General features: G+C 53.5%; 1 protein-coding gene across 3 annotated transcripts in view; it reads left to right on the plus strand.

The window, feature by feature from the left end:
• prpf3 (PRP3 pre-mRNA processing factor 3 homolog (yeast)) overlaps positions 1-14,895 on the plus strand; it is a 23,237-nt gene extending 8,342 nt beyond the window's left edge. For 2 of the 3 annotated variants that reach the window (XM_087985024.1, XM_087985023.1), the window contains exons 4-16: positions 39-179; positions 2,165-2,248; positions 3,163-3,383; positions 5,631-5,940; positions 6,749-6,915; positions 7,438-7,520; positions 8,446-8,589; positions 8,695-8,794; positions 9,096-9,209; positions 10,169-10,287; positions 11,513-11,596; positions 12,721-12,782; positions 13,512-14,894. In XM_087985024.1, the coding sequence (XP_087841150.1) occupies positions 39-179; positions 2,165-2,248; positions 3,163-3,383; positions 5,631-5,940; positions 6,749-6,915; positions 7,438-7,520; positions 8,446-8,589; positions 8,695-8,794; positions 9,096-9,209; positions 10,169-10,287; positions 11,513-11,596; positions 12,721-12,782; positions 13,512-13,661 (1,779 nt within the window). In that variant the 3' untranslated portion in view covers positions 13,662-14,894. Of the gene's footprint in view, positions 1-38; positions 180-2,164; positions 2,249-3,162; positions 3,384-5,630; positions 5,941-6,748; positions 6,916-7,437; positions 7,521-8,445; positions 8,590-8,694; positions 8,795-9,095; positions 9,210-10,168; positions 10,288-11,512; positions 11,597-12,720; positions 12,783-13,511 lie in introns of all 3 variants that reach the window. The other variant, XM_043684004.2, reaches the window with a different exon arrangement.
• The last annotated feature ends 1,790 nt before the right edge of the window (positions 14,896-16,685 follow it).

Raw genomic sequence — 16,685 nt, forward strand, 5'->3', positions numbered from 1 at the left:
GGTGCCTCACTGTTTTCTGTTTTTTTTTTTGCTGGCAGGAGGTCTTTGGCGAGGATTCGGAGGTCACTCGGGAATCGTCGTCCAAGAGGAAACGGATCCTGAGGTTTGAAGAGGTTGAGGAGAATGACATTATCCCCGGACCACCCACAGAGAGTCCAGGCATGCTGACAAAGATTCAGGTCAGTCTGATTTCTCCGTGATGTCTACTGAGACCACAGACCGGTCAAAGAGTTGGCAAAGCAGGGTTGGATTTACAGCAGGATTCAACAAGCAGTGTATTTTACAGCAGGCTGTGTCTACTTAAATAGCACACTACTGGATACAATCAACTGAGTCGATAAGGCACTGCAGTACCCAGTCTACAGGGCCTGTTTGGATGGCGCCCGGCCTGCAGGGCGAAAGTGAGGACTGCAGATGCTGAAGATCAGAGTCGAAACGTGTGGTGCTGGAAAAGCGCAGCTAGTCAGGCAGCATCCAAGGAGCAGGAGAATCCACGTTTCGAGCATAAACTCTTCATTAGGCATCATAAGACCGTAAGAGCATAAGACATAGGAGTGGAAGTAAGGCCATTCGGCCCATCGAGTCCACTCCGCCATTCAATCATGGCTGATAGGCATTTCAACTCCACTTACCCGCATTCTCCCCATAGCCCTTAATTCCTTGTGACATCAAGCATTTATCAATCTCTGCCTTGAAGACATTTAGCGTCCCGGCCTCCACTGCACTCTGTGGCAATGAATTCCACAGACCCACCACTCTCTGGCTGAAGAAATGTCTCCGCGTTTCTGTTCCGAATTTACCCCCTCTAATTCTAAGGCTGTGCCCACGGGTTCTAGTCTCCTCGCCTAACGGAAACAATTTCCTAGCGTCCACCCTTTCCAAGCCATGTATTATCTTGGAAGTTTCTATTAGATCTCCCCTTAATCTTCTAAACTCCATAAGGCCTTCTGTGCGAAACGTCGACCCTCCTGCTCCTTGGATGCTGCCTGACTGGCTGTGCTTTTCCAGCACCACACTTTTTTGATCCCGGCCTGCAGGGCCTGTTCAAACAGCGCCCGGCCTGCAGGGCCTATTTGATTTGATTGATTTATTGTCACGTTTATCTTGTTACAGTGCGAAGTGTTGTATAACAGTATTTAAATAGCACAGGGCAGTGAACTGTTAATGAACCATAGGAAGGCAGAATCATTGAGCAAAACTGTAACAACGTGGTCATCCAGCACAGAAACAGACTAATCAGTTCATAATCCCAAACTAAACTACTCCCACCTGCCTGTTGCTGACCCATATCCCTCCAAACATTTCCTGTTCATGTCCTTATCCAAATGTCTTTTAAGTGTTGTAACTGTGCCCACATCCACCACTTCCTCAGGAAGCTCATTCCACGTGCGAATCACTCTCTGTTTAAAAAGAAAGTCCCTCTTCTTTTTTTTAAATCTCTCTCCTGTAAGGTTAAAAATGTGCCCCCGAGTCTTGAATTCCTCCACCCGAATGAAAAGACAACCACCATTAACCCTATCTGTATCCCCCATTATTTTATAAACTTCTTTCATCTCACCGCTCCACCTCAACAGCTAATAGCTGAATTGTTGACATATCCCTGTCCTGGGAGTGTTTGATGGGGGACAGTGTAGAGGGAGCTTTTTTCTGTATCTAACCCCGTGCTGCCCCTGTCCCTGGGAGTGTTTGATGGGGGGACAGTGTAGAGGGAGCTTTACTCTGTATCTGACCCTGTGCTGTCCCTGTCCTGGGAGTGTTTTATGAGGGGATGGTGTCGAGGGAGCTTTACTCTGTATCTAACCCCATGCCGTCCCTGTGCTGGGAGCGTTTGATGGGGGGACAGTGTAGAGGGAGCTTTACTCTGTATCTAACCCCGTGCTGTCCCTGTCCTGGGAGTGTTTGATGGGGGGACAGTGTAGAGGGAGCTTTACTTTGTATCTAACCCCGTGCTGTCCCTGTCCTGGGAGTGTTTGTTGGGGGGACAGTGTAGAGGGAGCTTTACTCTGTATCTAACCCCGTGCTGTCCCTGTCCTGGGAGTGTTTGATGGAGACAGAGTCGAGGAAGATTTACCTTTGGCTGAAAGGCCCCGAGGAAGCTTGATTATTGATTCTGATGTTGTTTTGCTGTGAATCTACTCATTCCTTTTCCTTATTTGCCTTACAGATCAAACAGATGATGGAGGCGGCGACAAAGCAGATTGAGGAACGGAAGCGGCAGCTGAGTCTGATCACCCCTTCATTCCAGCAGGTAACGGGTACTGTCACAACAGCAGCTGTGATGGTGGAACTCTGCTGTGCCTGATCATTGCTGCACTCCAGGGCACCCCTGCTTGGGAGAGAAAGTTGGATATGGGAGGGTTCCAGTTATCCCTTCCATTGCGGAGTTGGAAGGAAAGTCCTTGGAGTTAACCAGGGACTTCTGTTCATCCATCTCAGTGGAGTTCAAGATAATTTCAGGCAATGTCTTTGGACTGAGTGCTTGGAACAGGGAGGGGTTGTGCAAGAGGCAAGAGAGATCGCGGAGGGCCGTCCCTTCCCTGGCTGGCATCGGTTCAGTCAAAGGTGATGTGATCGTCATTGTGTCACGATTTCTCGTATCGCTGTGCACACGTGAGGTGCTGCGGGTTCTCTTTGAGCACGGGAGGTGGGTGTCACTAGCTGGATTAGTGTTTGTTGCTATATCTGGTTGCCCATTGAAGTGATGGTGAGTCGCTTTCTTGAACTGCTGCAGTCTGTGGTGATGTAGGGGACACCCACATTACTGTAAGGGAGTGAGTGGACGTCTGTATACGTCCAGGCAGTATGGTGAGTGGATTGGAGGGGAACTTACAGTTCCATGTATCTGCTGTCCTTGTCCTTCTAGATATTAATGGTGTCTGAGGAGCCCTGGTGATTTGCTGCAGTGCATCTTGTAGATGGTACACCCTGCTGCGACTGGGCGTTAGTGGTGGAGGAAGTGAATGAATGAAGGAAGGTGATGGATGGAGTGTCCATCAAGCAGGCTGTAGTCTTGAGGTGCCACAGCCCAATGTTGACTGGATGTCAACCTGTGACCTATTCTGGGGCCAGCTGAGGTGGTGAGAGGTGCTGCAGAAATGGGCGTCTCTCTGGTTGAGCTCTCTGCTGTTCGCTGTTGCCTGACGTGACCTTGTTTCTCTGCAGCGGGTTTCGGCCCTGGCTCCCAACGCTGACCTGCCTCCGATGGGTCAGACCATCCAGCCCTCCCAGGCAGCCTCCTTTATGAACGATGCCATTGAAAAGGCCAAGAAGGCGGCCGAACTGCAGGCCCGGATCCAGACCCAGCTCTCCTTGAAGCCCGGACTGCTGCAGAGCACCAACCTGGTGGGCCTCGCCAATCTGCACGCCATGGGCATCGCACCCCCGTGAGTATCTGTGCTGCAGTGTGCTGCCCCATGGGGAGAAAGTGAGTGGTCCTAGCCCGCACTGACTGAGGGTTGGGAGGGCGCATCTTCTCGGACACTTGGTGAAGGAACCCTCTCTCCCTCACGTTGCCCCTATCCTGCTCTTTACCTCGACCACGTCCCATGGGTGTGAATTCCACATTCTCCCTCTCAGGATACACAGACATTTCTCCTTGATTCCCATTTATTCGTAACTGTAACGTGTTGGCAGTCCTCCAGTTGCTGTCATTCCTTGACACGGTATTTTTCACTGTTGCGTGAAATATTTCTGCGTGGGAGCAGATGCCCTGTTCCCCGTGAGAGCATGTCCTCTGTTTTCCCCCTACTCCAGTAACAGGAGAAGGCCGTTTGCCCCCTCGAGCCTGCTCCACCATTCTCGATCATGGCTGATGGTCCACCTCAACGCCAATTACCCACGCAGTCCCCATATCCCTTGATGTGACTGGTCACCAGAAATCTCTCAGCCTCTCTGTTTCAATCTACTAAATTCTGCTCTTGCACCTTTGTGTCCTTTTATCATGTGGAGACTAGACCACTGCCCAGTCGCTGCGCTGATCTTGTCTCTCCGAGAGTCCGTAAGCTTTATATAATTTCTCTGTCAGTGTTGCCTCTCCACAGATGAATCTTGTCTCTACTAGCAAGCACACTAGCAAGCACAGTATTTGGCCAGTTGGGACTTACCTTTATTTGGTATTTTAAAAAAAAATTCACTCATGGGATTTGGTGCGCTGCCTGAGTCAGCATTTATTGCCTGTCTCTAGTTGCCCTTGAGAAGGTGGAGGTGAGCTCCCCTTCTTGGACTATGGTTGATGACTCTCAATGCCTTTAAGGAGGGAATTCCAGGACTTTACACCCAGTGCTAGTGATGAAATAATATATTAGATAAAAATAACGTCTGCAGGTGCTGGAAACCAGAGTCTAGATTAGAGTGGTGCTGGAAAAGGGCTTTCTGAAGAAGGGCTTATGCCCGAAACGTCGATTCTCCTGTTCCCTGGATGCTGCCTGACCTGCTGCGCTTTTCCAGCAACACATTTCCAGCTCTGAAAAAGCACAGCAGTGCAGGCAGCATCAAAGGAGCAGCAGAGTTGATGTTTTGGGCAAAAGCCCTTCATCAGGAATACAGGCAGAGGGTCTGAAAGGTGGAGAGATAAATGAGAGGAGGGTGGGGGTGTGGAGAAAGTAGCATAGAGAAACAGTATATTTCCAACTCCGGATTGCGGGGGGTGGGGGGGGCGGCAGCAATGTTCCCATGTATCAATTGCCCTTGTTGTACTGGATGGAAGTGGTCATGGGTTTGGAAGGTCATGGTGAGTTGCTGCAGTGCATCTTATTGATGGTGCATACTGCTACGACTGAGCATCAGTGGTGGAGGGAATGAATATGTTAACCAAGCGGGTTGCTTTGTCCTGGATGGTGTCAAAGCTCCTCGAGTGTGGTTGGAGCTGCACCCATCCAGGCAAGTGGGGAGTATTCCACTGTGCTCCTGACATTTGCCTTGTTGATGGTGGGGCAGGCTTTGGGGAGTCAGCAGGTGAGTTACTGGTTGCAGGACTCCCAGCCCCCCTCCTGCTATTGTGGGGCACAATTTATATGGCTGCTCCAGTTCAGGTCAATGGTAACTCCTCGGACTTTAATAGTGGGGGATTCAGTGATGGTAGTGCCATTGAGCTCCAAAGACCAATTATTAATAGTCTCCTGTGAGATGGTGAACCCCAGGATGTTGATAGTGGGAATGCAATCATAGTGACACTATTGAATGTCATGGGGCGATGGTTAGATTGTCCCTTGTGAGATGGTGACCACGCAGATGTTGATAGAGGGGGAGGTTTGGGTTGGTAACACCATTGAATGTCATGGGCGTGATGGTTAGATTCTGTCTTTTGGGAGATGGTAATGAGATGGATGTTGATAGTTAGGGGTTGGGATTCACGTTGCTAATGGCAATGAATGTCATGGGGAGATGGTTAGATTCTGTCTTGTTGATGATGGTCTTTGCCCAGGTAATTGTGTGGTACAAATGCCATTTGCCATGTGTCAGCCCAAATTGCTGACTTGACCACCAGTGCCCCCCACTTCTCAGCCCAATTGTCTGCCCCCTCCCAAAAAGAAACTTGGCACAACTACAGTTGCATCCCCGCTGCCGATGGTGGAACCTGAGGTGTTGGTATGTGTTTTTTGTTCAGACTAACGTCCTGTTTCCGTTGGCAGCAAAGTGGAGTTGAAGGAGCACCTGAAGCCGACACCGCTGATACTGGACGACCAGGGCCGAACGGTGGACGCCACTGGGAAGGAGGTGGAGCTGACCCACCGGATGCCCACCCTGAAAGCCAACATCCGGGCGGTGAAGCGGGAGCAGTTCAAGCAGCTGCTGCTGAGGGAGAAGCCCAGCGATGACCTGGAGGCCAACACCTTCTACGATCCCCGTGTGCCCGTGCTGCCCTCCCAGCGCCAGAAGAGGATCTTCCGCTTCCATGAGAGGGGCAAGTTTGAGAAAATAGCCCAGAGGATACGCACCAAGGTAGCGGCGGCCGGCCTGGGACGAGCGAGCAGTGGGAGAGGGGCGGGGGCTCCGTTTCCCCTCAACCCCCCCCCCCCCCACCTCGCGAAAGAGAAATCAGACGGGGTGGGTGGGAGGGGGTTGGGACTTGAAAGGGAATAGCGGCAGAGTTGAATTATTTAAGAGTAAGGATGAAGAGCGAGATGAAACGCTGTTCTTATAGTGTCGGCTCCCCCCAGCAGGCTAAAAGCTGCGATGGTTTGGATTGAGCCCCCTCGCTGTTTGATTGAATCCCTCGTGAATGTTTGGTGGATGGTAAAACTCCAGTGACCCCGGTGAAGGGGAAACGGAGCCCCCTTTGATCTCTCAGTTCGCCTCCCTCTGCCTTTCCTTTTGAAAGCGTAAACCCTGTGCTTTTGAAAAAGGAAACTATTGGGTAGGCAGCACAGTGATTAGATGTTACTGATTTAATAATCCAGCGAAAAGTCCAAACTCTACGGCCAGGCGTTTTGAGAGATCCAGTTTATTGAAAAATTTGGAAATAGAATCAGGCAAGGGGTCTGTAAAAGGTGTTGGAAAACCCCGTCAGGTTCACGCTGGAGTCTTTCCCGCTGTAGCGTTGCTGACTTGGGGTGGCAAGAGCAAGCAGAGATGGGGTTGGGGGCTGGAAAATGATGCGATCCTCGTATCCCACAATCTCATGAGTGGAAGTGGGTGACGATGCGGGAAGGAGCTGAGGAGGGCACGACTCCACTGGTGCTGTATCTTTAACGCAGTTACCCCCCCCTCCCCCCCAAACCCACCCCTGCCCTCTCCATTCTGTGTTCAGGCGCAGCTGGAGAAACTGCAGACCGAAATCGCACAGGCGGCCAAGAAGACGGGCATCCAGACCTCGACCAAGTTGGCACTGATCGCCCCCAAGAAGGAGCTGAGGGAGGGCGAGGTGCCGGAAATCGAGTGGTGGGATTCCTACATCATTCAGAGCGGGATCGAGCTGTGAGTTGCCTGGACGCTGGGTGGGGAGTGAGGTTCTGAGGGCTGAGTCTCGAGGCAGCGAGGCGAGGTGGGGTGCTTAACGCAGGCGTGGCCTGGGTGAGAACTCCCGGCTGTGTCGTTGGGCTATCCACCGGTGTGCACACGCTTGCAACTCTTAAACCCCACAAAACGTGGTGAAATCTGGTCGATTGCCTGGCTTGCTGATTCTTTTCCCTAAGTGGGCGGCACGGTGGCTCAGTGGTTGGCACTGCTGCCTCACAGCGCCAGAGACCCAGGTTCGATTCCACCCTCGGGCGACTGACTGTGTGGAGTTTGCACATTCTCCCCCGTGTCTGCGTGGGTTTCCTCCCACAGTCCAAAGATGTGCAGGTCAGGGTGGATTGGCTCGGGCAGCCACGTCGCGTACTAAATTACCTGCGTTAATAACTTGAGTAAAAAGGAGAGCGAGCGAGCAGCATTGCACTTGTCTTGATGTTCCTCTGTATCTCTCTGCCTCTGTTTTGAATTTAAACGCATGCTCAGGACAACGGAGAATCTGAAGAATGAACAGAATTTCCACGGCATTACAAACTTGGTGGAGCATCCGACTCAAATCAGCCCTCCCGGTACGAGCCCCACGAGGGCATGAGTGTTATCGTTGCAGGCCAGCCCCAGCTTTAACTCTCTGCTCTGCTCTGCGCACCCTTTCCCCAGTTCGGACATTTCCCCCCTCGAGGTCGGTCTCTATGTTTTAGTCTGTTTTAGTTCTGTCTAACAGGGAAAGAACAGGCTTTTCAGGTCCACCCAAAGTATTTCACAGCTACTGGGGGACATTCAAAATAATACAGGGATGTAAGAAATGTGGCCAAGCAACGCGTTCTCTCAGCGCCGTCCCTCCCGACGGTGCGGCGCTGAGCCTGGGCGCCGTCCCTCCCGACGGTGCGGCGCTGAGCCTGGGCGCCGTCCCTCCCGATGGTGTGGCGCTGTGCCTGGGCGCCGTCCCTCCCGATGGTGTGGCGCTGTGCCTGGGCGCCGTCCCTCCCGCCGGTGCGGCGGTCTGCCTGGGCGCCGTCCCTCCCGCCGGTGCGGCGGTCTGCCTGGGCGCCGTCCCTCCCGCCGGTGCGGCGGTCTGCCTGGGCGCCGTCCCTCCCGCCGGTGCGGCGGTCTGCCTGGGCGCCGTCCCTCCCGCCGGTGCGGCGGTCTGCCTGGGCGCTGTCCCTCCCGCCGGTGCGGCGCTCTGCCTGGGCGCCGTCCCTCCCGCCGGTGCGGCGCTCTTGTCTGTGATGACATTGGAGTGTCTGGATTTTGTGCTCAAATCTGGGGCCCGATCTTCTGGCTTGGGTGGAGGAGGGAGTGGGTACATGTCAGGGACTGAACATCCACCCTTTGTGCACAGCTGCAGCTGGCACGCTGGCTGCGTGGCCGCGTGGGGTTTTATCTGTGGAGCATCCTCTGCGTGAGCAGGGTGGCAGCTGGAGAGAGCCCAATGATCTGGCTCTGGCTGACTGACCGTCTTTGTCTGTCCACCCCCTCCACGTTGTGTGTGCACAGTTGACACAGACAAGCCGGTGACGCTTGGTGTTTACCTGACCAAGAAGGAGCAGAAGAAGCTGCGACGACAGACTCGGCGGGAGGGCCTGAAGGAGATGCAGGAGAAGATACGTCTGGGGCTCATGCCTCCTCCTGAGCCAAAGGGTAAGCAGCCAGTGGAACTGTCGCGCTTTTCTTTTATCCCCCACTCCCACCCCCCAGATCTCTGTCCCCCTTCCTAACAACGGGGCCTCCTTTCTGTCCCCACAGTGCGGATCTCCAACCTGATGCGGGTTCTCGGGACAGAAGCTGTGCAGGATCCAACCAAGGTGGAGGCTCACGTCAGGGCACAGATGGCCAAGAGGTTAAAGTAAGTGTTGTGGGGGGGGGGGGATGGGTTTGTCCTTGAATTGGTGATCCCTTCCCCCGGGAGCGGCGTCCCAGCAGGGGTTTGTGCTGTTCCTGCTCCCTGGGAGGGAGGCGAGCGTGGGCTCAGAGGGCAGGAGTGCAGCTGACTGCCGGGCGGTGAGTGGGCTGGAGTTGTGTTGGAGGGGGAGAGTTCGTGGCGAGAGTGAGCCGCAGCCTCTGAGGCAGCGGAAGGCAAGGGCTGGCTCAAGAAACCAGCTGGGTGGAGTGTCGCAGGCCTTGGGTGACCCCGTGTTTCGTTGCAGGGCTCATCAGGACGCCAACAGTGCCCGCAAGCTGACAGCTGACCAGCGGAGAGAGAAGAAGATCAAGAAGCTGAAGGAAGACGTGTCCCTGGGCGTCCACATCGCAGTCTACCGGTGAGTCCGGCCGCGAGGTTTCACCTCTGCCACTCCTCACCCTCCGAATTGCCCCCCTGTGTGGGTGCTGCCTATTCCACCCCATCGCCTGAGGTACCCATCGGAAATGTCAGCACTCCCCACGGTCTGCTCGACTGTCCAGGGCATCGGGTTGAAGGTGCCCTGCCTGTCCAGCAGGGTGTGGGTGCTGAGCTGAATGGTGATCCTGTGCCAGGGATTTCCAATGCCCCCTCGCTCCCTCTGCCAGCCCTGCATACCTGCTGCTCCCCCACTACGGCTGCTCTGGTTCAGCTGGGGTCAGCCCATTGCTGGCAGTCGAGCCTACCCTCAATCTGCCTGACTCGGTGCTAGTCCAGGGACGGCACCTCCTGCCAGGCATCAATGGGTTTGCCGTTACTTTCAACATGTTATGTCTGGTCGTGCACGTTGTTGGAGCAGCGGTGGGAGCTGCGATGCACATCGAAGCCGAAGAGCTTTAGGATGTCACTGTCTGATTAGCTCTGGCAACAATTCGCAAAGCTATTTGTGTATTCGCTGCCAGCAACCGCTTTTGAACTTTACACATTGTGGCAGGGAGCAAGGTAGCTAACCTGCTCGATCAGGTCCTACAGTCCGGGGCGTCAACTCTGGCCAGAGCTTGTTTTCTCAAACGGTGGTTCACAGGGTAGTACTGGCCCCAAGGAAACAGGGCTGATCTGATCCATTCTGTTACCCAAAACTGGACTTTTTCAATTCCCCTGAGTAACAGAAGTGTACTTTAATGCCTTATTGTACTTAAACCACCTTTGGAACAACGGCATCACGGGGACAAACCCCCCGGTGCGTCGCATCCCTCGGCGCTGACCCTCTGACAGCACAGATTTATGACACTCTGTATATGTTTAATGTTAATCTGTAGGGCATCGTCCCCACTGAAAATTGCTGTGGAATTGCCCTAACTGATCCTCTGCTAATTTCAGAATCCGAAACCTGAGCAACTCAGCGAAGAAGTTCAAAGTGGAAACCAATGCAGGGCAGCTGTACCTGACGGGAACTGTAGTCCTGCACAAAGATGTTAACGTGGTGGTGGTAGAGGGAGGTGAGGAAGATTGGGCTGAGTTTGTGTTGGTGCCCTGAGTTTCAGGCCATCCTGTCCCTGTCCTGGGAGGGTTTGATGGGGGACAGTGTAGAGGGAACTTTACTCTGTCTCTAACCCCATGCTGTCCCTATTCTGGGAGTGTTTGATGGGGGACAGTGTAGAGGAAGCTTTACTCTGTATCTAACCCTGTCCTGGGGAGTGTTTGATGGGGGGGACAGTGTAGAGGGAGCTTTACTCTGTATCTAACCCTGTGCTGTCCCTGTCCTGGGGAGTGTTTGATGGGGGACAGTGTAGAGGGAGCTTTACTCTATATCTAACCCCGTGCTGTCCCTGTCCCTGGGGTGTTTGATAGTGGATAGTGTAGAGACAGCTTTGATTGCAGTTTAGAAGAGTACGGGGCCTTTACTATGTCTATAATCCCAAGCTGTGTCTGTCTAGGAATTTGATGGCGACTGTGTAAAGGCATCTTAACTTTTAGAGTTATAAAGTCATAGAGATGTACAGCATGGTAACCGACCCTTCGGTCCAACCCGTCCATGCCAACCAGATATCCCAACCCAATCTAGTCCCACCTGACAGCACCCGGTCCGTATCCCTCCAAACCCTTCCCATTCATGTACCCATCCAAATGCCTCTTAAATATTGCAATTGTACCAGCCTCCACCACTTCCTCTGGCAGCTCATTCCATACACGTACCACCCTCTGCATGAAAAAGTTGCCCCTTAGGTCTCTCTTCCCTCTCACCCTAAACCTCTAGTTCTGGACTCCCTGACCCCAGGGAAAAGACTTTGCCTATTTACCCTATCCATGCCCCTCATGATTTTGTAAACCTCTATCAGGCCACCCCTCAGCCTCCGACACTCCAGGGAAAACAGCCCCACTCCCTAGGACCTTACCATTAAGTGTATAAGTCCTGCTAAGATTTGCTTTCCCAAAATGCAGCACCTCACATTTATCTGAATTAAACTCCATCTGCCACTTCTCAGCCCATTGGCCCATCTGGTCCAGATCCTGTTTGTTTTAGATGAGTCGAGGGACCTTCAGTTTTAAAAGGGTTCTTGCTGGGATCAGGGGATTGGGAGTAATGCTGCTGTGAGTGCAGGAGATGGTGATGCTGCCCCTTCTCTGCACCTTTTGAAGTGTGTCTGTGGGCAGAGAGGCAGTGTTGTTAAAAGCTGCGATTCCCAGTTTTCAAGGCTGTCCTCTCCTCTCCTCTCCACTCAGGTCCCAAAGCACAGAAGAAATTCAAGCGTCTGATGCTGCATCGTATAAAGTGGGCTGAGCAGACTGCCACTTCTCGAGACGACGGTGAGTCATGATGTTGGTTCCGTGCTTCCCTCCTCCGGGAGGAACTCCAGCGGGGATGCGGTCTGAAGGGGCAGGACACAGACCTGCTGAAGTCTACAGCATGTAAAGAGAGCAGGGGGACACAGTGAAAGGGAATGGTAAAGCTCTGAGACGTAAACATGAGAGGCTGAATTTGTTTTGGTTCATTTGTGGGACTTGGGCGACACTGGCTGGCCAGCATTGATAGCCCATCCCTCTTTGTCCCTTGAGAAGGTGGCGGGTGGGGGGGGGTGGTGAGCTGCCTTCTTGAATCACTGCAGTCCACCTGCTGTGGGTTGACCCACAATGCCGGTAGGCGGGAATTCCAGGATCTTGATCTAATGACTGTGAAGGAATGGCGGTTATATTTCCAAGTCAGGGTGGTGAGTGGCTTTGAGGGGAACTTGCAGGTGGGTGTTCCCACGTACCTGCAGCCCCTTGTCCTTCTAGGTGGAAGTGGTCGTGGGTTTGGAAGGTGCTGTCTCAGGATCTTTGAATTTCTGCAGTGCATCTTGTCGATAATACACACTGCTGCTAGGAGGTGGAGGGATTGAATGTTTTGTAGATGTGCCAATCGAGCAGGTTGCTTAGTCCTGGATGGTGTCAAGCTTCTTGTGATGTTGGAGCTGCACCCGTCCAGGGCAAGCGGGAAATATTCCATCCTAATCCTGACTTGTGCCTTGTAAATGGTGGATAGACTTTGGGGTGTCAGGAGGTGAGTTACTTGTCGCAGTATCCCTAGTCTCTGATCTGCTCTTGTAGCCACTGGTCACTGTGGTGAGTTTCTGGTCAATGGTAACTCCAAGGATGTTGACAATGGGGATTCAGTGATGGAATACCGTTGAATGTCATGGGGCGGTGGTTAGTGTCTCCTATTGGTGATGGTCATTACCTGGCATTTTTGTGTTGCGAATATTACTTGCCACTTGTCAGCCCAAGCCTGGCGGTATCGTCCAGATCTCGTTGCATTTGAGTGTGGGCACCTTCTGTGCGGTGTACAGGGAAGGTAGTCAAAGGACCAGGATGTTGGGTGCTTGCAGCTCACTGTTTGGAGCGAGTTAAGCCCGGGCTTGTAATAGTGTGTTTTTGCCCTTCCACCCTCTCAGACGAAGACGGATCAGACGATGAGGTTGTGAAGAAGGTGAACAAGTGTGTGCTGGTGTGGGAGGTAAGCAGTGTTTTCATCAATTACAGCTCCCTGTGACCCCACAGCTTCCCGGCCTGATGGCTTGTCCCCTTTGTTTGAAAACCAGAGCCGGGGGTGACTTGGTCACCACCTGAAACTGAGCCTGTCTGCTCAGCGGAGTCTCTGGAAGCCCAGGCTGGCCCGACTCCCTCAGGCTGATGACACTGAGTCGAACTGGAGCAGCTGCCTGCCTGTGTCGACCAGCCACACCTCTCCAAAGCCTTTGACGATGCTGCTAATTGATGTATTTAATTAAGTAGTGTATTTGCTGTAACTTCAGCCTCTGCGGTCTTTCGGAGACCCAATTCTGGACCCTTGCTCGTCACACGATTTCTGCACCTCAGCCCCAAGCTCTGGAATCGCCTTCCGAAACCTCTGCTCTGCCCGCGCTGTCTCCCCCGCTGGCGCTGCCCCTCCCCAGCTCATGCTCTCTTCCCCTTCAAGAACCTGACCTCTTTCCATAGCCATCCCTCAAGTGACTCGGTGTCAAATTAAATTTGGGTGCACTTCTGTGGGACGCTAAAACTGCTTACATCGATGCAAGTCATCAAGTGGTGGGTTGTCATTTTCAGGACTTGCCTTGATTTTTGTCGTTGGCATGAGGGAGCACTGACACGGGGTTCAGCAACTGCTCTCCGGGGTCTTGATTCTGACACACGGAGCTATTTGTGTGTGACACCCCTGCCTCCTTTTTCTCTCCTGTCAAACCAGGGAACGGCGAAGGAGAGGAGTTTTGGCGACATGAAATTCAAACAGTGTCCGACAGAGAGCATGGCACGGGAGCATTTCAAGAAACACGGAGTGGAGCAGTACTGGGACCTAGCCATCAGTGAATCGGTGCTGGAGGTTACAGAGGACTGAGGTGGCAGCATTCCGCTCCGTGTCTTCCAACTGTCTGTGGCCATTTTGGATTTTTCACGGGTGTTGGGCTTGGGAGGGTGAGAGGAGATGGTGTCTTGGTGTGAGACGGGCTTTCGTCTAGGGCTGGGAGGAAGCCAAGAGCTCCAGGGCTCTCTGATCCAAAATGCAGGAATTGAATATTGCCTCCAGATTTCGGTACCGCTATTCTCTTGTACACCCCATTCTCCGTACAGCTATCGTGTCGCCAGAGCATGTAGGAGACTGGAAAGATGTGCAGTCCTTTCTGACAGTGCTTACATCTGCCGGGGAAAGTAATATTGAGCGTTACAAATGTGATACAGTGGCCAGTCACAGCATGAAAAGAGAAAGGGGTTCTCATAATCCCTATTCCGGTCCATTTTGACGATTCTGATGCTTTTGAGCTCAATTGTTTTCCGAACAGCTTCTAGTCTCTTTGGAGCCGGGGGGATCCTGTTAGGAACCAGCTGCTTCCCTGGCGCTGTCCACCCTGGTTTGCATGTTTGTTACAAGTAAAACAAGTGGAGAGAGCAGAGACTGGGGTTGGTAGGGGGGTGGGGGGGGGCAGAAAGGTCGTGGGGTCGGTGTGATCATTTTCTCTCCTCCTCCCCCCGCCCCCCCCTCCCCCCGCCCGGAAAGAATCTTCACCCCTGTAAAAGAAATTGGCACCTGCCTTTGTTGAGGTCGGTCAAACAGGTTTCTGGAATGATCCATGTCACTTTTACCCACTGAATACCTTTAGGACAAATTCGGTTTAGAAGGTTGATCAGAAAGTTTTGGTATTTTATTCCAGCCAGGGCTGAGGCTTGAGACCCCCGTTCTATTCAAGTTCAGTGATGAGTGCATTGCAATATGTCATTCCCGACCTTCGGTTTGCAGTCCTTTTCCCCAGAAAGTCATTCATCTCCCTTTTTACCTTGCATGCTCACTTTCTCTCTCCCTCTCTTTTATTCCTTTCTCCCTCTCTCTCTCTTTCTTTATTTCTCTCTCTCTTTCTTTATTTCTCTCTCTCTTTCTTTATTTCTCTCTCTCTCTTTCTCTCCCTTCCTTCCTCTCCCGCCCCCTCTCCCGCCCCCTCTCCCGCCCCCTCTCCCGCCCCCTCTCCCGCCCCCTCTCCCGCCCCCTCTCCCGCCCCCTCTCCCGCCCCCTCTCCCGCCCCCTCTCCCGCCCCCTCTCCCGCCCCCTCTCCCGCCCCCTCTCCCGCCCCCTCTCCCGCCCCCTCTCCCGCCCCCTCTCCCGCCCCCTCTCCCGCCCCCTCTCCCGCCCCCTCTCCCGCCCCCTCTCCCGCCCCCTCTCCCGCCCCCTCTCCCGCCCCCTCTCCCGCCCCCTCTCCCGCCCCCTCTCCCGCCCCCTCTCCCGCCCCCTCTCCCGCCCCCTCTCCCGCCCCCTCTCCCGCCCCCTCTCCCGCCCCCTCTCCCGCCCCCTCTCCCGCCCCCTCTCGCGCCCCCTCTCGCGCCCCCCCCTCTCCCTCTCTCCCTCTCTCCCTCTCTCCCTCTCTCTCTCTCGTGGGCGCGCCCCCTCTCCCTCTCTCCCTCTCTCTCTCTCTCTCTCTCGTGGGCGCGCCCCCTCTCCCTCTCTCCCTCTCTCGTGGGCGCGCCCCCTCTCCCTCTCTCCCTCTCTCTCTCTCTCTCTCTCGTGGGCGCGCCCCCTCTCCCTCTCTCCCTCTCTCTCTCTCTCTCTCGTGGGCGCGCCCCCTCTCCCTCTCTCCCTCTCTCTCTCTCGTGGGCGCGCCCCCTCTCCCTCTCTCCCTCTCTCTCTCTCTCTCTCGTGGGCGCGCCCCCTCTCCCTCTCTCCCTCTCTCTCTCTCTCTCTCTCGTGGGCGCCCCCCTCCCCCTCCCCCGCACTTGGGCCTTGACGTGTTTTTGTTCTGTTTGTCCTGTCTGCTGATGGCGAGGTATTCTGGTTGACAGGTGAGTACTAGCTGCAGTGGAGTGACCCTGACGTTGCCACAGAGAAGTGAGATGTAAATCTCTCTGGTCTGATGGCTCATTGCCCCTCGTTCTGAGGAGAGCCACAGCCCTGTTTGCTCATGGAAGTTTACTGCACCTCGAACTGGAGAGGACCAAGGAGCTTTGTGAGACCTCTGTCAGCTGTAGTGGTTCTGTTCCTAACACTGAGGTTAAGGTGGATTATTTCTTTGAGTCACAGAACATGACTGTTTTATCTAACCTCATGTCTCACCTATCCTGGGAATGTTGGATGGGAACAATGTAGAGGAGCCTTTATTCTATATCTAATTCCCTGCTGCCCCTCTCTTGGGGGCTTTGGATTGGCAGTGGGGGGGGGAGAAGATAGTGTAGATAAAACTTTACTTATTATGTAACCCATTGCCGCCTCTGTCCTGGGAGGGGGAATACTGTAGAGGGAGCTTGACTCTATCTAACCCTGTGCTGTAACTGCAGTGAGATGATATAATGCTGACTCTGGGGGGTGATATCTCCTGTGTGAAATTGTTGCAGCTCTACCATATCCTGAATTTGGAACGCTGACAAGTGCTGGTATTAAGGTGACCCCCTCATTATATCCTGTTCTGTGCTCGACCTGAATAATCTCCCATTAACAACCATTGTTACCTTTCAAGCGAGAATCTGTGTCAACGGCCTGTAAAAAGAAGAGAAGCTGCTCAGATACGATTTGTGCTGTAGAGGGTTACAGCTCGGAGTTTCATAATAAAGACTAATTATTTTTTTCTAAAGTGTCAGTGTAGTGTACTGAAGTCTGTGTCCTCAGCAGCAATGTAGCAGTTGCCTCTTCATTTTATTGTAGTCACGTGCGCCTAAGTACAGTGAAAGGTTTTGTTTTGCGAGCAGTACAGGCAGATCATAGCAAACAGGGACATGGAGATCCTGGGGAGCTTGGACAGAGCGAGACACACAGGGGTCACAGCTGCACAGGAGGGGCACAAAGCAAGATCAACATTACTTGAAGTGAGATCGATCCATTCAGCAGTCTCATAACAGGGAAGAAGCTGTTCCTGAATCTGCTGGTGCGTGTGTTCAAGCTCCT

The sequence above is a fragment of the Chiloscyllium plagiosum genome, unplaced genomic scaffold (genome assembly GCF_037043375.1).
Source record: "Chiloscyllium plagiosum isolate Xiang-an unplaced genomic scaffold, Cpla_swu_hap1 HiC_scaffold_50, whole genome shotgun sequence".
Taxonomy (NCBI): domain Eukaryota; kingdom Metazoa; phylum Chordata; class Chondrichthyes; order Orectolobiformes; family Hemiscylliidae; genus Chiloscyllium; species Chiloscyllium plagiosum.